This window comes from Magallana gigas, chromosome 3 (genome assembly GCF_963853765.1).
Source record: "Magallana gigas chromosome 3, xbMagGiga1.1, whole genome shotgun sequence".
Taxonomy (NCBI): Eukaryota; Metazoa; Mollusca; class Bivalvia; order Ostreida; family Ostreidae; genus Magallana; species Magallana gigas.
Window position 1 is genome coordinate 10,949,091 of NC_088855.1, and position 22,774 is coordinate 10,971,864.

The 22,774-nt window shown below is 32.7% G+C and overlaps 3 protein-coding genes across 3 annotated transcripts; 2 read left to right on the forward strand and 1 right to left on the reverse strand.

Annotated features, from left to right (window-relative positions):
* Positions 1 to 7,699: 7,699 nt before the first annotated feature.
* Positions 7,700 to 8,929, forward strand: LOC117693167 (acetylcholine receptor subunit alpha). The gene has a single exon (XM_034483570.2). It carries the CDS (start codon positions 7,700 to 7,702, stop codon positions 8,927 to 8,929), a length of 1,230 nt encoding a protein of 409 aa, XP_034339461.2.
* A 2,921-nt stretch (positions 8,930 to 11,850) lies between these two features.
* Positions 11,851 to 16,665, reverse strand: LOC105333595 (selenoprotein M-like). The gene is made up of 4 exons (XM_020069432.3): positions 16,472 to 16,665; positions 16,295 to 16,365; positions 13,675 to 13,753; positions 11,851 to 12,743 (listed from the first exon to the last, which is right to left on the reverse strand). The coding sequence occupies exons 1-4, from the start codon at positions 16,565 to 16,567 to the stop codon at positions 12,603 to 12,605; spliced, it is 387 nt and encodes a 128-aa protein (XP_019924991.1). The 5' UTR covers positions 16,568 to 16,665; the 3' UTR covers positions 11,851 to 12,602.
* Positions 16,666 to 17,001: 336 nt separating this feature from the next.
* LOC105333594 (retinal rod rhodopsin-sensitive cGMP 3',5'-cyclic phosphodiesterase subunit delta) lies at positions 17,002 to 21,830 on the forward strand. Its single transcript, XM_020069431.3, has 7 exons — positions 17,002 to 17,155; positions 18,628 to 18,690; positions 18,805 to 18,830; positions 19,068 to 19,193; positions 20,575 to 20,680; positions 21,007 to 21,124; positions 21,220 to 21,830. Exons 1-6 carry the CDS (start codon positions 17,115 to 17,117, stop codon positions 21,086 to 21,088), a joined length of 444 nt encoding a protein of 147 aa, XP_019924990.1. The 5' UTR covers positions 17,002 to 17,114; the 3' UTR covers positions 21,089 to 21,124; positions 21,220 to 21,830.
* The last annotated feature ends 944 nt before the right edge of the window (positions 21,831 to 22,774 follow it).

Consider the following 22,774-nt stretch of genomic DNA (forward strand, 5'->3'; position numbering starts at 1 on the left):
AAAAACGAGATTTTTTAAACCACATTTGATGTAAAAAAAAAAATGGACTTTTGAATCATGAAGAAAAATCATTTAACGAGATGAGAAGATTTTTTTCTATCAATACATAGAACATACTTGACAAGTCACAATGTACGGGTGTATATTAGTCTTTTCAAGTTTTTGAAACAAATTCAACATAGATATACATTGTGTACGCAATGTTCCTATCTTCGCCGATTTTTCAACATCTTCTCTTCTACTCCCATACATGTGAGGAAAAAACTGAATGCATAGTTATAATGTCCATGAAGCCTTCTACCAGAATTTTGAAATTCATGGCCCCTAGATCAGGAGGTCAGACTGTAGGGTGGACCAACTTTGGGCATATAGTGAAAATGTATTTTATCTTAGAAAATCTTCTTCTCTACTCCCAGATCATCGTCCGATACCCACGGTTGGTCTCGCTTCTAGCTTCTAAGAGAAGCGAGACCGACCGTGGGTATCCGACGATGCTCCCAGATATATCTGAATAAAACTGAGTGCATGGTTATGATGTCCACAGACTCCTTTACCTAAATTGTGAAATTCATTATCATGCCCATGGGACAGGGCTTAAGGCCCTATGGCGGGGTCAATTTAGCTATATAGTGAAAATGTATGAAATTTTAGAAATCTTCTTGTTTTACTCCCACACATGTGGGGGAAAACAGAATGCATGGTTTTAATGCCCACGAACTCCTCTACCTAAATTGTGACATTCATGGTCCCTGGGTCAGGGGTTCATTTCGTAGGGTTGGGAGGGGGGCAAAATGGCCATATAGTGTTAGTGAATATAATGTTTAAGAATCTTCCCATAGACACAGATCATGCAAAAAAAACAAACTGCATCATTAGAAAAAAAAATCATCCGGTCATAATATTTCATGTCACCTGCCTGTAAGGCAAGGATTATGGCTGGGAAGGACGGGGGGGGGGGTATGTTTTTATCTTATTATTGTATTCTGCTCAGGAATTTCAATGAAAGAAATGAGTTAATTTAACTGTTTAGAAAAGAAAAATAATGAAGCTGTCCATCAAAATTATCGATAAGATATTGTAAAAGCATTTGAAAAGAGTTCATGGAAGAGAATTATGACAGTTTATGGAGTTTTCTTCCCTTGCTTCTTCATAATGGAGTTATCTTCCTTTGCTTGTTCACATTTATCAAATTATCATTAAATATAGTTTAATTAAGAAGTTGTATGATCAAAGTAGTTTTGCAAGTATTTTTATCATTTAAAACAAAAACAGAATAAATAAGGCCCATATGAACATAAAACCTATTTTGAAAGTTAGCAGACCTGGGAAAAATATTATGTATGATAGTTGTGCTACTTTTCAGTAGTAGGTCATACACTCTGCTACAAGTGATGGGTTTTGTGCTAAACTATAGGATAAATAGGATTTTTTCCAAAAGATTTCAGGCAGGGAAGTGAATGTCATTACAATATTATAATTTTCTAATCCATAATGAAACTCAACTAAATGCATTTATGAGACTCCTTCACAATTTTGTACATGGGCTATGGTACTCAGTTGACCGTTTATTAAGGCCTATTGGCCTCCTTTTTCGTTTATCACGGAACTTTAAGAATACTCTTTTTCTGTTTATGTTTCCGTTTTTATTCTAAAAGTCACTGCAGTCAAGATACCATTCTAACGAATTTTCTAAAAATTCGTCCGTAAGTTATTCGATCCACGAGGCGATTCACGTGCTTTAGACGATACCGCCATTCCCAAAATCGGCAAAGCAATTGAAAAGGGTTTCAGAAGTAACGTAATTACAGGTAACATACTACAGTATATAACTTCTGCTGTTTGTGTTTTAGGTTTATGTGCAATGTTTTTTCTTTCATTTATTATTGATAACAGCTCGTATGACTTAAATATAACGTATTTTCAGATTAAGACTAGGTATCGATTAGAGTGAAACGCAAGGTATGGATGTTGCGCTAGTTGTAAACAAATACTTGTATTGCATTTTTTAAAATGAATACGATGGTATGTTTACAATCATTATTATGACAGTGACCTGTGTGAGAACATTGTTTTGTGGTTTCGTCTTTTTCTATTGCTTTAATCTTATTGAGTGTCAGGAAACAGGAAATTTAAAAAATATTCTAAACGAAATATTTGAAACACAGAAATACGACAAACGAATACGCCCTGTGAGAAACGAGTCCCGATCAATTGATGTCAGCGTTTCTTTGTTTGTTTAAGGGATAAATTACCTGAATGAGAAAACCGGGGTTTTTTCCGTAACAGGGTTTCTTTTGGTACGTTGGAGAGATGAGTTTCTTGTTTGGGAGCCTTAACTATACAACAACGTGTCTTCGTTTACCATACCCCAAGATAGCATTTGGATACCTGACTTATTTCTCAGGAATGGGGTAAAAGAAGCAACTGGTTTAGGTGGAGATTTCTATTATTTACCCGTCAGTTATACGGGCGACGTCATATGGTGGCCGTTCTCGGTCTTTAATGCTCACTGCCAAGTTAATGTCGCTTTTTTTCCGTTTGATACCCAAACCTGCCGACTGTTGTTTTCTATTTGGAACCATATGTATAAGCAAGTGAACATTGCAAAAACGGAAAAATACGTGGGTACATACCATTTCTTTGAAAACGGAATATGGTCTATTGCAGAAAACAAAAGTTATATAGAGCTGGACGAAGTTGGGGAATACAGCCAGCTCAATATTTCATTTACCTTGAAAAGGAAGAGTTGGTTTTATCTTTGGAATTTAATTATTCCCATAATTCTGTTGGGATTTTTGAAGATCTTTGCGTTCCTTGTTCCTGCTGAAAGTGGAGAGAAGGTTTCATTTGCGGTGACCCTTTTCCTGTCGTACGGGGTATTTCTGAACTTGCTCACCTCATCTTTGCCTGAGAATTCGGACTCGGTTTGTCTGGTTTGCTCATATATGGTGATTCAACTAACTCTCGGAGTCCTGCTTATCGTCATTGTAAACATGCAGGTATTAATCTGTAATCGAGAGAAACACCTCCTATTTTCGCGATATGAAATGCGTCTGATACTGCTTTTCAAGAAGAAATCTCTACAAGGATGCAACAGAGGACTCAACGTAAGGAATACCGATTGGACGCTATTGTCGTCTGCTATTGACAAAATGATGTTGATTGTAATGACAACATTTGAGTTCTTTTTGATAATTGTATTCTTTGTTATGTTCTATGTAAATGTTTAGAATGCAGCAAATCGTCGAAGAGTTTGGTCTTGTAAATCCAAGAAAGATAAAATTGTATATGTAAGTATAATTATTTACTAAAACGTATTTTTAAAAATGTAAAAGAACAGATAACCCTTCTGAAATCGAACTGTTTGGTTCGTTTAATTTGATGTAAAAGGAAATGTTTTAGAGATTCTCCAAAACAGAAAGTTTATTGTTTGGCAAAGTCTCATAATTTTTGTTTGGTAAATTGTTCTCTTCCTGAATTAGAATTAAACTAGAATTGATATTTTATGATCTATATGTAGTATTGCACACCTCAATTATGTGAAAACCAGCCAATGATTTGTCAAAATGGATTTCTTGTTCATCACATATTTCTTGCAGCTCTTAAGTAGGCGGATTACCACACACTGCAAAAATTTGATTTTTACAAGTAAAAATATTATTTACTATCAATACATGTAATAAAATTAGTCTTAAAACTGAGAGAGAGAGAGAGAGAGAGAGAGAGAGAGAGACAGACAGACAGACAGAGAATGAGAGAGAGAGGGAGAGGGTGTGTTTGAGAAACGGGTACTTTGACCAAGACTCAAACTCTTACCTTGTGCCATTAAACATAATGCAGTTGTGTCAAAGGTGACAACCAGAAGACCTTCATAAACTTTCTAATATTAGATATGATTATCAAAGCATGAAGATGGTCTATTCAAAATGATTGTTTAAGAATTCATTTATGATACTATGCACGAAAAATAAAACAAGCAGACAGAGAAACAAAACAATACAAAGCAAAACTGTTCCATAGCCATCCAGTTCGTAAGTAGAAAAAAAAAGATGAGAAAAGTACAGATATTTTTTGTTATGTAGAGTTTGGTTACATGGTCAGCAACTATATGCGATTGTAAACTGACCTTTTGTTAGAAATTAGTTTATAATTAGTTAATGATATATGTGTTGTAAAGGAAAATGACAAACGGATTCGACCAGTTTTGCACGATGAAGACACGCTTGTTTTTTGTCAGCTTACACTTATAGGGCACCAACTCTCTCGATGACGTTAATTTAAGGTAGTTTCTTCTCCTCTGGTTACGTCTGCTTAGATTACGATGGTACGAAGTTTTTTTTCCTGGGACCAATGCCGTTTTGAAAATATAAAAAATTAATAGCAAAAAACGATGCTTTTTAACCAACTAAGTGTATAAAAAAATGGAGTTTTGAATCGTGAATAAGGAATCATTTCACGAGAAGAGAAGTTTTTTCTATCAATACATAGAACATACATGACAAGTTACAATGTATATTGGCCTTTTCAAGTTTTTGAAATAAAATTCAACATAGATATACATGTACATTGTAATCGCATTGTTTCTATCTTTTGTTGTGATTAGTTTAGATTTTATTTTTGTTTTTCATGGAACTTTAAGAACACGCCTTTTCTGTTGATGTTTCCGTTTTTATTCTTATAATCACTGCAGTCGAGATACCCTTCTAACAAATTTTCTAAAAAATCCTATCGAAAATTATTCGATCCACGAGGCGATTCACTTGCTATAGACGATGCCGCCATTCCCAAAATCAGCAAAGATATTGAGAAGAGTTTCAGAAGTAACGCAATTTCAGGCAACGGACTGTTTAACTTAATGCACTGCTGCTGACGTTTTATATGTCTGTGCAATGTTTTTTTTTCTTTCATTTATTATTGATAACAGCTCCTAACGTGTATTTAGATAAGGACTATCGATTAGGGTTGGCAAAATGTACAAAATGTATATACTTGTATAACTATCAAGAGAGCAATATTTAAATGTTGGCATTAACAATTGTTCGTTATTAAATCGAACTGATTGGTTTAGTTTGATGTTAAAGGAAATTTTTCAAAGCTTAACTACTATAATTATAACGCGATAGAAAACAATTTTATCTTGGTTTGTACTCTTTTCGCAACAATTAATTTTTTTTAATAAATCCATAGAACAAGACCTGTATGAAACCATTTTTTAAAGAGAAAAAAAATATTTGGAATATGTTTTATCTCATTGAGGCAGTGCAAAAGTTTACATCATCTATATATAAAAGTGGAAAAATTTGACCCTTGACATGCCGGTATCATTATGGTTTTTTTTTCAGCCTTGTCGTTTAAGGCTCTTCTCTAAATACACCTAAACGAGGGTTGTTCGATAAGTTAAAATTATGTATTGTATGGTATCTTAAAAGCATCTAACTCAAAAATAGTGGAATGAACGTTACACTCCTTCAAAATATTGGCCGCGGTTTGAAATATATAACAAACGGCAAATACTTTCATGAAATGTGTCACGGTACGCTGATTTAGGTAGACCACTTGGGCACTGACTGATGGCTGAGTTAATGGCTTTTCGGGAACAGATAAAACTTTGTAAGTTTGGGGAAAAAGGAAAAAGTCGCATGAGGCTAGATCTGGATAAAATAGTGGGTGTGGCAAGAAGGTAACCTTCTTCGACTTTAAAAATTACTTCACAAGCTCAGATGTATGTAATGTCGCATTATCATGAAGTAGACGAACAAGTCTAAATACTGACACAGGGTGTCGTTTATGATAATATTTCTTGAGTTTTTTAAAATATTTTATAAATTAATTTCGGTAATACCGATCTGCAACACTTTTGTCCTTCGGCACCGAAATTTCTACGGCTAAACCATCATATTAAAAGAATATGCAATAAAGAAACGTCTTTGTGTTAATGGTTGTTTTGGCAACAATACAGTACCGATCAGACCCAACCTAACAGAAAGTAAACCCCAACTAAACCCTGGGTTTACTTTCTGGGTTTACTAGAGTGGACCCAGAGTAAACCCAGTGTAAACCCCAAGTAAACCCAGAGTGGACACAGAGAGTAAACCCCGATCAGAAGAATACCCTGAAAGCAGACGCTACATGTGAAGTCGCAATATACAAGGGGCAGGAATTACAGGCAGTAGGATGATAAGATAAAATACAGGTCTGCTTCACACTTCAGTGCGTATAGCTGACTCCAAAAGCAATTCTCGAGTAAACCGAAAGTAAACCCCGAGTAAACCCAAAGTAAACCCCGAGTGGACCCAAATTTTCAAAAAGTAAACCCAAAGTAAACCCAGAAAGTAAACCCGGGGTTTAGTTGGGGTTTACTCTGGTGTTAGGTTGGGTCTGATCGGTACTTTATGTCTTCTACCGTCTTTAGTGAGCCGTGTTTGGTTTCTAATTGTTTCTTACTGGCTAGAAATAGAGAGGCTCTGTTTTGTCACCAGTAAAGTATTTGCAAATTTTCTTTGATTGAACTTGGGAAATATTTTAACAATAAACAGTTTGTACTCGTACCCGTGTTTAAATGGTCATCCGTGGTAAAGAAATATTTGATTATCGATGTGGCAGAAGTTTTTTTGTACTTTAAAAATACATTTCAAAATCAAATGATTCAGTGAAAGCCATACGCCAACAGCATTGGTTTTATCACTAATCGTTCATCTGATATCAATCTAAATTATTTGCATGACTTTGAGAAATTTGCATTTAATTGCCCCTGTCAGTCACAAGTCGGTCAGATTTTCCTGCATCTTTGACGGACTCTTTCTCGGTCAGAAATATCTGTCTCCACCCACGAACAGTCTCATAAGATACCTCATCAGACACATTAATCCCCTAAATCCGAAAAATTCTGCACTTCCAAACGACCGAAGTTTGTCAGAATTTTTATATAAGCTCTGATTTATTAAATATTCTTAACCAGTTTCCCAACCATTTTTACAACAATGGTCAACGACTGACTCTATTGAAATGACTATAAGTTTAAAACTGTATGGAGTTGAAGGGTCGTGTTTATTTTGTGTTCATATCGTTTGAATGTATAATAAACTTTGCAAGAGCATCATCATCCACGAAATCGTGCAAAGCGTTAATAAGCGCTGTGCTCAGTATATATATATATATATATATATATATATATATATATATATATATATATATATATATATATATATATATATATATATATATATATATATATATATATATATATATCCAATGAATAATAAACACCGACTGATGAAGACCGGTAACACGGTCGAAATATTTTGAAAATGTGTTTTAAAGTTTTAATATATATATATATATATATATATATATATATATATATATATATATATATATATATATATATATATATATATATATATATATATATGAATAGTTTTCCATACTCCATAAAACACATTCATGATATATTTCAAATGAAAAATATTGATTCAATATAATCGTATTTATTGGATAACATTTAAGCATACCTTGTCAAGTAATTCAAAGCAATAAATGTACAGAAAAACTATTTGAATTTTACCAAGTCATTGATTAACAATAAAAACTGGCCTCTCATCGGCAGGTGACACCAAATCTATGCGTTGTAAAATCATGCAACTTCTAAAAAAATATAAAAAAATAATGAAAAAAAAGCCTAGTAGTTAAGCGAAATGAAATGACCGGGAAAGTAGCCTTTGTCCTCTTTGCGTCAAGTTTGGTTACATGGTGTGCCACCATGTGTGAAGGAAAACTGACCGTTGGTTTAAAAAGGTTAATTTATGATAAATTTGTTGTTGATGGATATGACAAACGAATTCGACCAGTGGTACATCAAGGGGACACTCTTGATTTAGATGTCAGCTTACAGTTTTCGTGCATCAACTCACTGGATGACGTGAAAGGTATTTTCTCTACTTCGGGTTACGTTATTTTACAGTGGTATGACAGTTATTTGACCTGGAACCCAGATCATTACGAAAACATAACGAAAATGTACTTGCCACAAAACGACATTTGGAAGCCAGATTTAGTGTTGAAAAATGGACTGAAATCATTTCGCGAAATGGGAGGTTCTTTTTTCTATCTATACGTTGATCATACTGGACTAGTTGTATGGTGGCCTTTTCAAGTTTTTGAAACAAAATGCCACATTGATATAACATACTTTCCATTTGATAGACAAATTTGCAACATAACACTAACAATATGGACACACACAATTTACGAAGTCAACATTTCCAAAAGCAACCACGGATTAAACTTTTACGAGTTTTACCCGAACGGACTATGGGCCATCGATTCAACTTCATACTTTGTAAATACCAGTTCCGATGAATCAGAAGTAACCTTTACCTTTAACCTCAGCAGAAAACCCGGATTTTATATTCTGAATCTGATTTTGCCCATTTTCTTTTTAGGAAATCTGAACCTTGTCGTTTTTTTAATCCCAACCCAAAGTGAAGAAAAGGTAGCATTTGCCATCACGTTGTTCCTCTCTTTCGCCGTGTTTCTGAATATTTTAGATTCCATTCTTCCTGAGAACTCTGAGAACACGTCTTTTCTCTGTCTGTATGTCGTAATTGAGCTAACCGTTTCCGTCTTTATTCTAATAATCACCGCAGTTCAGATAAGAATTTGTCACAGAAACCCTTCAACACCTTTCAGTAGATTCCATCGTAAGCTGATCGATCTATCGAGGCAAGTCACGTGCTACAGACGATACCAATTCCCCCAAAACGCAGACGAAAAGGATGAAATAGAAATTAAATCGGAAGTGACGTCATCAGAGGAAACAGATTGGACGGCTTTGTGTACTGCTGTTGATGTTTTAGCTTTCTGTGCAATGTTAATCATTCATGTATTTGTGATCACAGCTCTAATGACTTTAACATTCGTATACAGATAAAAATCTAGCATACTTGCAGTAAAACACTGTTACATCGAAGTGGTCTTAAGTTACAACTTAAATGAGCAAAATTCAAACTTTTTCTCAACAAATGTAGAACGGACACAAGTGAACCCCTTTCATATTTTTTTTCAGTTTTTAAATCTTCAAAATAAGTCTACAGCTGCGCAGTTCGACAGCTGTTCTGAGTGATTGAAAAGGCATTGTCCTGTTCTTGTATGCATACTTTTCAAACAAAATGACATGAAGGACTTCATATTTATTGATTTTATATCTTCATGCAACATTTTTGGCCAGTTTGGGGCAGAAACAAGCCAGTTCAAGAGATGTTTACAATCTTATCCTCAAATGTACAAGATCATCGGGCCGCACATCCCCCTTAAAGAAAAGTGACATTCAGTGTATTTACCTTCGTACAATGTGATCGATGTTCCTGTTTGCAGCGACCTAATGTTTTATCAAGATTGCGTTCTATTAGAATCCTTCTAATGTATTTTTGCTTAATTGCACCAGTATATCAATGCTATAACTTGTGAGATATGACAGCAATATCAACTGTGAGAAGTGCATGGAATAAAACAAATATTATACTAAAACACCTTAATTCGTCTGGAACTCGTATGTTGTAGATAAATATTATTGCACTGTTTTAATTTCTTTGATATCAATGTTTTAATGTCCATGGTTATAGTCGAGTATTCATTACAATCAAACTACGAGGTCATATCTATTACATATGTAAGTATCTACAGTCCATGTAAATACAGCATTGCTATAAAGTAAATAATTAAAATCGAGCAACCATTGATTGATGTGCAGGAGTTCATTTGTTTGGGTATACTGGTGTCTGTTAAACAGCAATGCAATTAAAGAACTTTGTAAACTTTTAATGAAAACAAATCAAACAACAGCTCTGTTTTTACTTGTTAAATAGCCCCATAAATTGACAGCCGTTAATGGTTCTTTAAATAAAAGTTAATACATGTAAACCACTTACAAAATGACTAAAAACAGATTTGTACAGTCCATCTCACTGCACTTTTTATCTCTCCCTTCCTTTCTATTTTAGTGTATAACCGTCTGAGACTTAATGGTACTACATACACTTGTTACAGTACGCATGTACTTCACTACACAACACAGTGGTCGATGCAGATGACGGTATTTCAGACAATTAAGTTGTAAAATGCACATTTTCGCCTGAAAACGCACTTCAAAACCACGTTCAAAATTAAAAGCGGTTGTGTTTTATATTACTCAACACAATAAATGTGAAGACAAATTAGGATTAGTCTATATAGAAAATAATTAATATGTGGTCCATGCCATTTTTTTCAAAACGAGCGCTAGCCTGATTGCAAAACAAAGAATTCTTTAACGTAACTCTGCATCTCGCTTACTTTATTAAAATTTTTGATCGAGCATTAGTAAATACCCCCCCCCCCCCCCCAAAAAAAAAAAAGCATTTTAGATTACATATACGATAAAAAAAAATTGGTTAATATAATGAAATTTATACGTTTTTAGCGTAAATCGCAAGGGTGTCCCTTTAACTGATCATAGTTTGTCATACATAATTATATCTTTACTACGACGTTTACTAATAAAGTAAGCGCCACGTTAAATAGTTATCTTACGTCAATCTCCTGGATAGACAAAAAGATTAAAATTTAAAAGTTTCAAAGTATGTCATTATTTTTTACTACCGCAAAAAATGACGAAATTTAACTGTCACATTTTACTCCCTATATCACTTAAGTTTAGAAAAATATATCCCATGAAAGTGTACAGATAACATTCAAGCTTGCATTACTTGTATTTTAAATGGATGATAGCTACATATAGTCTGTCAACTTCTCTGAAGAGCTTGATAATGAAACTGTACATGTTCCTTCGTTTTATATTACAAAGTAGTTGTGGACGCGATGAAGTATCATTGGATTAAAAATCTACTTTTTTAAATTAATAGTCTTATAGATTAAGTCTAGTTTCATCATTATCATTTTTTAAATGTATGAGCAAAACCTCCCCATATCTATTAATATTGCTGGTATGTTTTTGCTTCAGTATAAAGAGCAGTAACTGGTGCGAGGCATCGCTTTTTATTAACGTCATTTTATTTATCTTCGTAAAGTAAATAGCGATGTTCAAGACGACTATCATGTTTCACATAAACATTTTATTACATTAATAACGCAATACGAATAAGACACTGGGAAAAGTATTATAATGGGGGTTTATTTTACTATTTGGTCCATTGTTCTTTTGTGAGAAAGTTCATTTAACAACCGACTGTTATTTTCCTGAGTATACATGTACTTACTACCAGTTCACTATAGTGCCAATAATACCCATATTCTGGTCACCATTATATAAATAGTGCCTGTTTGGGAGGGCAACAGTTGAAATTGACACCCCGAGGAAACCATTGCCAACCGACGCGAAGCGGAGGTTGACAATGGTTTTCGAGGGGTGTCAATTTCAACTGTTATCCTCCCAAACAGGCACTATTTATTTTATTATACTGAATGTCTTAATTTTAGAGATTTTTTTTTACTGCTTTTATACAGAAATGACGTGAATTCCACGGCAAACCGTACGCGCATAATTTACGCGCATGTAACAATTCGTTGTGTTACCCGTTGCAAAGTTTGTTGCTTACGCTGAGGGTAATAGAAGAACGGATTATCAACTGCGCCTAAACCAATCAGATTTCAGTATTTAACATGAAAGTATAATAAATTACATTGACTCTGGTGATATAACCAAACTTGACAGCCCAATATGTTATACATGGTAATTTAGTTGCTTCACAAGTTTTCAGAATTCAGATTATCCCCTACAGGGGAGTACGCAGTATCCATTTATCGTTAACATTTATCCCAACCTTAAGTAGTGAACAGAAAATATCAAATAAGAGGTAAACGGTAAAATCTTTATTTGAAAATAAAAGGATAAAATTCAGTATCACAATATGTTGAACTAATGAGTTTAAAAACTAAATATCAAAATCATTGAACTTCTAAACCTAGAAAGTTGAGGTTCCATCAGAGACCGCACAAGTTTTGGTCAAAGACTTCATAAAATCTTGTCTGTGTTTGAAATTCAAAGAAGATATCTAGTCTTTAAAACTAGTTCAATCCATTTATAGCAAAGCTATGACACAAGATACAGTATATTTACAGTATTCCGTCAACATGCATAGTGGGTTTTTTTTCACTGAATATCTTAAAGCAATTTTTACTTTGATATACTCAAAAAATAATATATTTGAAGAGATATCTTTATGAAAGCATTTCTCAAAAAAAAATGATCAGAGTATGTATAATATTTAATTATAAATTTTAATGAAAAAAAAAGAAGAAAAAAAATAGACTTTGGTAATCTATGGTAAAAAATATTGCTGTCATTTGTGGCTTGTATAAAATAGCAAAGTAATATTTAAAAATGAATTCAAATTTCAAAATAAATAATATTCTCTGACTTTTTAAAAAAAAAATCATATACATTTACATGTATTTGTTTAAGAAAATTAAATTCAATAATGCACTAAAAGCAATATACATTTAGTACATGTATTGTTTCAAGAAAATCTTCCAAACATGAGTAAAAAATATTGCTGTTGTGTTTTCTACAAAAATGGCACAGATAAATAAAACTTATATTTTCATAATTAAAGCTCTTCCTTAAGTTTGTAGGGACCCTGTCTAAACTCTTCTGGGACTTCTTCACTGGCTTCTGACTTCTTATAAAACCCTCTCTGAGTCAATAACTGGTTGCATTCTTCACGGTTCTTGTGCTCCAACTCAATCCTCTGTTGAAAACAACATTCCATCAAAACATTTATCATAGCTATCTTTCAAAATATACTTACTAATCAAATAGACAATGCATCAAATAAAATACAAATGTAATTATTGAGAATATAATTCCATAATAACAAACAACATCAAAAATATTATTTGCACATCACATTCAATCTCTTGTAAATGATCTTTTAATTTTTTTTAACTAAATAATAAAATTTTATCAAAATATCAAGTATATAATATTAATAACATGAAATCTATATCATATTTATAAACTCTGTGAAAGTGTGGCTCAGAGATGATTATCAAATGTAAAAATTAAAGAATCCAAGACAAAGCTGAGCCTTCTATGTACTTTAACAACCCGTTAGTCAGTAGCAAACTTAATAAGAGTTTAAATTTTTCAAGACAAACATTTTGTATATTAATTAAAAAAAAAATGAGGAAAGATATAAAATAAAAAACTGCTGTTATAGCCTCCATATTGCTGCAGTCTATGACTATAAACCAACTTTTATTTGCAACATCTTTATTTCGCAATTGACCAGAAATAAACTGGGTCACTGTGACATATTTTAGTGATCATGCCTTATCCAAATATGTGTTGTTATTATACTCGTGGCAAGAATTGGTTTGCCGTGAGAAATATTTGCAACAATGAGACTCTAGCAAACCACATGAAAATTTCTCACACGCAAATAAAAGTTGTTTTTACAGTATTTGCTATTTGCCAACTATAGAAATATGTAGACGCCAATCATAAGTTTTATCCTATGAATTTGCAACATTTAAGTCCAAAGAAAAACAATTTTCAATAACAAATTAAATGATTATGAATCATTTTAGTGTAGCATTTAACCTTAAGAGTTAATGAAAAATATAACTTGAAAAGCCATTTAGTAAACATTATCATTTTTTTTTTTATTGTTTTATTACCTCCAGTTCCTCTCCACCTTTCCCTATGAGGATCAACTCGGGGGGAGCTCCTCCAACCTTCTTAAACTCTACATTATGACTGCAGTGTTTTAAGGAAAATCATATATTATATATGTACGGTTTATTATTCCTGTTCATGTTTTAAGTGTTTATCCCCAGTTACTGGTTAATACAAAGAGAAAATGGTGTCAGTTCTTAGATTTGGTACATGCATAATATAGTTAAATATTTACAATAATGAAAAAAGAATAATTATTTTTTAACCATAATCACCATAATCACTGCTGATAGGATACATACAAAAAATTAAGAGGCAAACAAATATGTTTGCAAAAGAATTTAGTCTTCTTCATGGGTTGGGTGTGGGAAATTTTCGATTTATAAGCCAATTCGCGGGAGTCTACCACAAGATGTTGGAGGCTAACATAAATGTCATTGACAGCTAAACCTACATAGAGGTGAAACGTCATAGTACAAAATGTCTTTGGAAGCAGCAAAACGTCTTGGCACAAACCATCCAGGTGAAACATCTTGTCACTCTTACACTAAACACTTGAAAGCATATTATTGAGGAGTGGATTTGTGGTTTAACTTTAGTTACTGCTAAAAACAATCTGACAAAAACTAAGTAGAATGTTCTATCGTTAAAATGACAGATGTCCTACGGACCTGGTTTAACCTGAGTGTAGCCTGGTCACAGTAAGATTATTCTTTCTACAGGTTCGGCACAACCCCCCGTTTGGTGGTTTGAGTCCCATTTGGTGGTTAAATGCCCAAATGGTATACCTGTTTTACCTACCAAATGGGACTCATTTTTCGTTCATCGTGGATTACATTTTTCTGAAGAAAAAGCGCATCATATTTACCACCGGGGCTAGTACTCAGACATGTTTTCTTCATAATAATACACTCGTTAAAAAAATTCTTTGTCGATTTTTCCGCACAGGTGTTTAGAAAAAGATGAAAATATTATGCATCCCGGGAGTCGCATATAAACAAATTATTTTTGTTTCCAAAAAGATCGATTTTATTTAAAAATCAACATGGCCTTACTCCTCGAACTCTTTACTTTCGATTCCTATCATCCGACAAGTGAAAAACACTTGGAGCCAATGAAAATAGTGATCTTTACTGATGTACGTTGAAAGCTCAATTTAGGTATGGAGGCCTATGCGTGCTTTTAATTTAGTAAAATGCTGCGATTAAAGTCAGTCAAATTGTTAAAAAAATACCAAAGGTACAAGGTTTTAACGAGGCGGGGTCTAATTTTGTAAAACTTCGACCCCCCATTGTGGCCCCACCCTACATCCAGGGGTCATGATTTTCACAACTTTAAATCTACACTACCTGAGGATGCTTCCACACAAGTTTCAGCTTTCCTGGCTGATTAGTTTCTGAGAAGAAGATTTTTAAAGATTTACTCTATATATTCCTATGTAAAATTTCGACCCCCAATTGTGGCCCCACCCTACCCCCGGGGGTCACGAATTTCACAACTTTGAATCTACACTACCTGATGATGCTTCCACACAAGTTTCAGCTTTCCTGGCTTTCTGGTTCTTGAGAAGAAGATTTTTGAAAAATTCTCGAAATTTTTCATTAATTTCTAATTATCTCCCCTTGAAAACGGGTGTGACCCTTAATTTTCACAACTTTGAATCCCCTTTGCCTAAGGATGATTTGTGCCAAGTTTGGTTGAAATTGGCCCAGTAGTTCTTGAGAAGATGTTGAAAATGTGAAAAGTTTACGGACAGACGGACAGACAGACGGACAGACGGACATCAGACAAAATGTGATCAGAATAGCTCACTTGAGCTTTCAGCTCAGGTGAGCTAAAAAACCTTTTACCTCCTGGTTTGTTCCAGGGGTCTTATCAAAGTTGTTTTTTGTATGCCCAATTTCCCAGTTTGTCAGATAATGGCCATTTTTTATTTGACAAAGACGAAAATGGTGATCTTTATAGTATTATTAAAAAATTTAGACATAGTTTAGTAATAAATAAATATATAACATCACATATTTAAGGTCATTAATATAAAATACATGGTTACTGTTTTGAAATATATGAAGTAAGCTATATTTAGGCGGGTTAAGAAAACGTGGCAGAGGGCTAGGCTTGCTGAACCCTCTTCACGTTTTCAACCTGAGCCCAAATATAGCTTATACTTCGAGACATTTATGTTTATTCCACAATATCATATCAATTTCACGCATCAAACGAGCTATTTTCAACAAATTTCGCTGAATATCTGCAGTTGAAACTATCATACCATGGAAACCAACAAAGCAAAGAGATGACGTCACAATACAAATGAAACGCTGCGCGAAAGCGTGCGTAATCGTTCTGTACTCGGCCTCCTTAAGTCATTAATTAGTTTAAAGTTAAAAAATTTTGATATCTTAGTTTTTAAGTACTTTTTAGTGAAAATTATTTTATTGCGCGTACATGCCTCCATATTAAAATTAGGAGATGGCATGCATCTAGAAATCATTCTTTTGATTGGGTGCAATTGTTTTTCACTTGCCGGATGATAGGAATCGAAAGTAAAGAGTTCGAGGAATAAAGACATCCTGTTCTAGACAAAAACCAACTCCAACAGTTAGGTTTCAGAAAGGATACAACAGAGGGAGATCCTCATAAATGAACCTCTTAACCTCTGGCAGCCTGTTTAAACGTCATCCACCACAGCTCTGTAAAACAGAAGAAAAAAAATTAAGGTAATCGATTTAAAAAAAAAACATTTTGTAAAACTATTTTCCAATACAGAGATACTCAGACAGTTCAAATGTGAAATACCTCCACTATAGCTCTGTACACTTCTTTGTCTTCCTCTGTTGCTAAAATGCCATGGGTTATTATACCCAAAAACAGTATGGTCCGCACGACAGACATATCGTGACTTGTGCAGTCACAATGTGTGTTGTGCTTTGTGTTTTCTCACGACGTGTCACACACCGGTTACGTTCTGTGAATTTATCGGGTTCGGGAATCTTCTAAATTGGAACGACAAAAATCCGAGACATTTGTTTTAAGAATTAAATTTTTTAAAAAAATTAAAAAAATAAAAACAAAGAACCAATAATATTAGTTTTCGATATATTCGAAATCTTTCTATTAATATCAAATATTCATTCAAATGGAATTATTTTTCATTTTGTTTTACTTCTTGAATACCATTAAATTTTATAAGTTAATGCAATATGTTAAAAACAATCAGTATAAAAAAATGAAATTGGAATATTTCTTCAATATCACAATTCTACAAAGTCATTGACATTTCTTAATTTTATCATATTAATAAGGACTTTTATGGTAATTAGCATTATCATAACAATTTTGGGGCACCGGAAGTTAGTGTTTCACCATATTGGTTTTTGTTGACATTGGTGAGGAATTTCTTGCCTACGAAATTAGTTTTTTTGTACATCAGAAAAGCAAGATGCCAGCAAAAGCAGAAGACATCATGAAAGGCTTTAAATTGTATCCTTTTAAGAATAGAAAAATGATACATTCATATTGATTTTAAATGATAACTGACATGTGAAAATGGTAATATTTCCTGATCAAACTCGCAGAGATTGTGAAATCGTAGTAAGTTACCTTAAAAAACCCACCAAGGGTTTATTCAGTGACTGAATATAGCGCTATAACAATGTAATTGTTGAAATAACATTTAGATTTGTTTTCAAGTTAAGCTTTTTCGCAACTTCTCAGGAAATACTGAGAAAGATGTAGAGAATAGTTTTCAGTTGTTTTCCATAGAAACTCTTCTCAAAGTTTTGAATTTTAAAATATGTGAAACGGCGTAACCGTTGAGCCGATAGCAGATTTTTTTATGCTTTAAATTGGTGGCGCAAATGAGCCGAAAGAAAATTTTTCAGCCTAGTATCCTGATTCAACTTTTTTCACAGATTTTCTTATATATATTAAGCCTTCGCAAGGCAGACTTCTTCCGCCTCTCACTGCGCTTGGTATTAAAACATATTTTCGTTCATGGCTAGCGAAGATGCAATTTCCATATATCATCATACTAATTTAGCTTCTGTGTCCTATTTAAGATGTTTGGCATCACATTCAAATAAAATAAACCTGATGTCCAAATATAAATCTATTGTCTGTCCCATGTTATTGTTTCCATTGCATTGGGACAATTTTAATTAAAATACACATATCTGTGAAAAAAGTACAGTTGAAATCAATGAAAGGGAAAATATTCAAGATACATTTATTCATTAATAATTTACATTTAATATCATTTTTTTACTTCAAAACAATCACAGGAACAAAACAGATTTCTTACAAAGATTAATAATGGAAAATGTTGATATTTTTTCTTCATTCTGAAGTCACTCTGAATACCATGTACAATTTTTCAATGTTATCATTCAGGTATTATTCAGATTGTTCAATGCAAAAACCCATAGACGCCTTCATTTTTTAGCCATGTACTTAAACCTGATAACTAGAGGGGGTGATTCAAAGGAGAAATTTTGGAAATTGTTCATTCTTTTGAATATCATATGAACCCCGAGGTATTTATGATTATTGAGTAATTACGCAAAATGTAAATTGAGGATATTATCTTGAGACAAAGTATAACTGATAAAAAATCTGTAGAATACTCCTTTAAAATGAGTAGTTAAGAATGATAAATATGGTTAAGTAAAACAACTTTAGAATAATCTATAGCAAATAACTTCATGTTTGTCAATTTTTCAAGATATAAAGGTGTGACATATGAACAAAGAAATCTGGGATTTTAATTGTTCATCAATGATATGCATGTCAGACCTGAAATTGTCAGTATATAATTTTTTTTTTCAAATCATGCCCAATATCAAATCCCAATATGTTTTGTTTATGCAAGCTTTCAGAAATGCAAGTGAAATCAATGCTACTGTGTATATTCATTATACACTAATACTACTGATACCATCCTTAACATGATAAAGAAATTGGATGAATTTGAGAGATGCTGACAATGGCAAAATTTTATGGCAGTCAAGTGATGATCTGTAAGTATTCTCTGTATTCATTTGGTATATTATGTGACATATGTCTAACTGGAAACACATTTTTCTGTGATCTTAAATATCATTATTTTTAATATTTACATCATAAAATTGTAGATCAGCTCCAGGGCAAGACCATGAAGGTAAATGTAGATTAAAATTATTATTGAAATATTGTATATGTATTCATAATTTATATTGATGTAATTAAAAGAAGGAACATGTTAGTACATGTACATGAAATATGATGTAAAAAAGACAGCACAACAAGCATTTTGTGTTTTATTTCAATTCAGAAGTCTAATATACAGAGTGTTTGTTGATGAAATATTTAATACGGATATTTTGTCACTTTTAAATGTTAAATGATCTTGTTACAGCAAGAGTTCCAAAGAAAATATTAAAGTGTAGAGCAGTTTCTCGGGAAATTAATTTTTCGTCTAAGGAAGCCATGGATAAATTCAGATTAGAGCAGAGAGTCTTATTTAAAGGAAAATGTCTAGAAGGTAAAGAGCTTTGACAATTATGGTTTTATTGTATTGATTCAATTCATTTTATAAAAGAATATTTATAGATGAATGTACACAAACTGAAAATTATCTGACAAGCACAGTGATCACATGACACATATTTAATGGATGGATACACATTGATGGGAATTTAGTCTCTAAAATGAATTAGGTCATAAATTGTCTTTCAATAAGAATAATATGACAATTAAATTTTTTCTAATTGTCTAGGCAAGGTTTTTTTTTCTCCATAAGTATGTTTTGCCCTGATGAATGTTCAGACCTGCAGCATTTCAACCTGTAATAAATTAAACTTATACCAATGCAGTGGACTGTATAGAAAAAGTATGGGGAACATATATGTAGCCCAGTCAAGGCCAAAATGAAAGAATGCTAAGTTTCTCAGGCACAGCCTCATTGTGTCAAATGCCTCTGCATCGAACAATATTATTTTCATTGAAAAGGAGAATTACTCAATTTTAAATATTTTGTTTTAAAAAAATCAAGTTGAGGTATTCCCTTGTCCAAATCTTGCAATAGAATACTGTGGAATCATTAGAATTTGTGGTGGCTCAATTTTCGTGGTATTCGTGGGTATACCTCCCCCACGAATTCAAATCCTCAACGAAAACAATTTTATAAAGAGTTATCTTTGTTACTGAAACAGTAACCAACACGTCCACGAAATTAAATCCCCACGAATTAGCAAAAAAGTCACAATCCTTGTAAATTGGCCCCCACGAATTTAAATGATTCCACAGTACCTGCTCACTGCCTACCGTAAAGTATCGTGTATAATATGTACTCGTGTATAATACGCACCCCAAATGTTGACCCAAATATGGCGAAAAAACATCAGGTACTAAGTATAATACGCACAGTACATAAAATTTAAATTACACCTACACAACTACACAAATGGAATATAAATTTTAAGTGTAAAAAATAAAAAATTATGATTTTGAATTTTTGATATAAATCCGCATTAGAATAGATGAAATGCAACAACTTTTGGTAAACAACTTTTTCTGGAACCGTACTGTTACGGAGATTGATCCCTCAGTATATCCCAAACTTCTTGGGGATCAATCTTACAATCTATAGACATTTAGAAAAACTTCTTAACCAAAAGTTGTTGCATTTGATACACATTAATGCGGATTTACCGGTATATCAAAAATTTCAAAAATCAAAAATGTTTATTTTTTGCTCTTAAAATTTATATCCCATTTGGGCTATTATATCCAAAACGGGTTATTATATCCCATTTGGGCAACTGGCCCCAACCTGATGAAGACACAAGTGGCGATGCAAAATAAACATGAAATTGGATATTTTGTTTGAAAGCTTTTTCCTGTAATATTTTGTCTGTTTTTAGAATGGTTCTTTGAGTTTGGCTTTGTAATACCTGGTTCCACTAACACTTGGCAGTCTGTGATAGAAGCTGCCCCAGAGAGTCAAATGATGCCAGCAAATGTTTTAACGTAAGTCTGGAGAAGAGGTTCATTTGGTTTAAAACCTGCATAATGAAATTAAAATTCCAACTAATTAAGGTTCACTTGTTATATATTGATGTAGAGAGGTTACAGGAAAACATTTATGTCAAAGGCTCAAAATCGATGTTTGTCAAAATCTATAAAACCTTGAATTAATGTATGAGGACATGATAATATTAAAAGGCCATCATTTTGCTTTTAAAAATGAAAATAATTTTTTTTGACTCTGTAGATATGAAACTGCTCTAGTAATAAATTGATAATAATTGTACTTTAAACATTTTATATTATGTCCATTTGTTTGTTTATTTCAGGGGTAATGTAATCATAGAGACACATTTTTTCGACGGTGATCTCCTAGTCAGCAAGTCCAAAGTGAAGATATTTTATGTATAGAACGGTTCACCAAGGCTGCAATTTTCCATTTCGCTGGTGTGTAGAAGATTACAATTCTGTTGATTTTATGAAATGAAAAGAATGATGACACCTGTGTTAGTAAATCATGAATTATAGTTGATCACAAACAGGACTCGCTCTGCTGTCAAGGTCATGGACTCGGACTTTGGATCTTCCTTTGTACAATGATTGAAAGACGACATAGAGTTACTGTTCCTGTTGTGCACTTAAGATAAAAATCATAATTAATAGATAGTCTTAGATATACGTGATCTATATTTTGTGGTTTCGTTGTAATTCAAACTTGATATCAGTTGATATGCTAAGGTTCCTCAAAACCTCATCTTTCTTCTTGACTGTGGCATAGTATAGAAATCATTAATGAATTGATATGGAAACTTTGATAGTAACCTGTAGAATCTGCACCATTAGAGGTTCTTTTGATACAATTTTGTAGAATCCTAAGTAAATTCTTTCATGTGTGTTTATGTTCACTTGAAATTGCTGTCATTTTGTACTTGGATGAATGTCTACATATTATGCTTCTGATATGATTGTCTTGAAATTCATGTTGAGAGAATAGAAAAATCGAAATGCTTGAAGGAAGTAAGAATGATTGTGGTCATTGAGAGTGAGTGAACAAGTCTCCATTGCTATGAGATTATTTATATATCTGTGTCTTCATATTTTATGTCTTTTGATCTATCATTTGTTCACAAAATAATGATGGTTGAAAACCGTACATTTCTCTGTTGTTTTGAGTTGTTACGTGCAGTGTATGACAGAGATATGTGATGATATAGCTAGGGTAATAGCTTAATATCTTTATACAAAAACTTTGTTCTTTATGACATACCATATTTGTGTTGCTGCCCCTCTGTTAGAAATTCTGTATGTATACATGTACATCATGTGATATACATGTCAAAACATTCCTGTTCTGCTTGAGTGTCATATCTAAATGTTTCACAAAAAACTTACTGTAAATGTCTTTTTAACAGGTTATGTTAACCAGGTATTTATTTTACTGTGCTTGATATTTGAAGTATTAGCAATGTATATTTTCCAAATGAACTTTAATTCATTGTATATTGGAGAAACAAAGTTATTCTGTAGACATTCCTTGCAGTTCTATCTTAATTCTTATAAACAGGTGAGGAAATGCAACAACGAATTCTTATTTTATGGTGACTGCTTATACATGTACTAACAGTAACTTAAAATTGAGGAATTTGAAAGTTATTTCACTTTTAAACAAATAATTTTACATCAAAGACATAGCCATTAATGCTGATATGAAGCATGATAAAAACAAATTATATAAAGATATCAAATTGATATTAAATGAAGATTTTACAGATAGAGAATTATTTATTTAAGTAAGGAAAGGGATAGTGCATGGATTTATTTATATTTAATAAATGACGACTATCTGCGATGTTATCTACTGATTAACTTAACATGACTGTTGTACAAGTGTCACAATGTCTTGATTTGCATGTATATGTAGGCATGATTTTACACAATTTCTAACTGTATAATGCTTTAATTGTGTTTTAATTTAGATGTACAATAGAATAGAAATGAAACAAAATAAATGAAGTAACAAATTAATTTGAAATTTTTCCTAAATATTTTTCTTATGAATCTATGATCTATACAAAAAATGAAGACCTGGCCATTTAT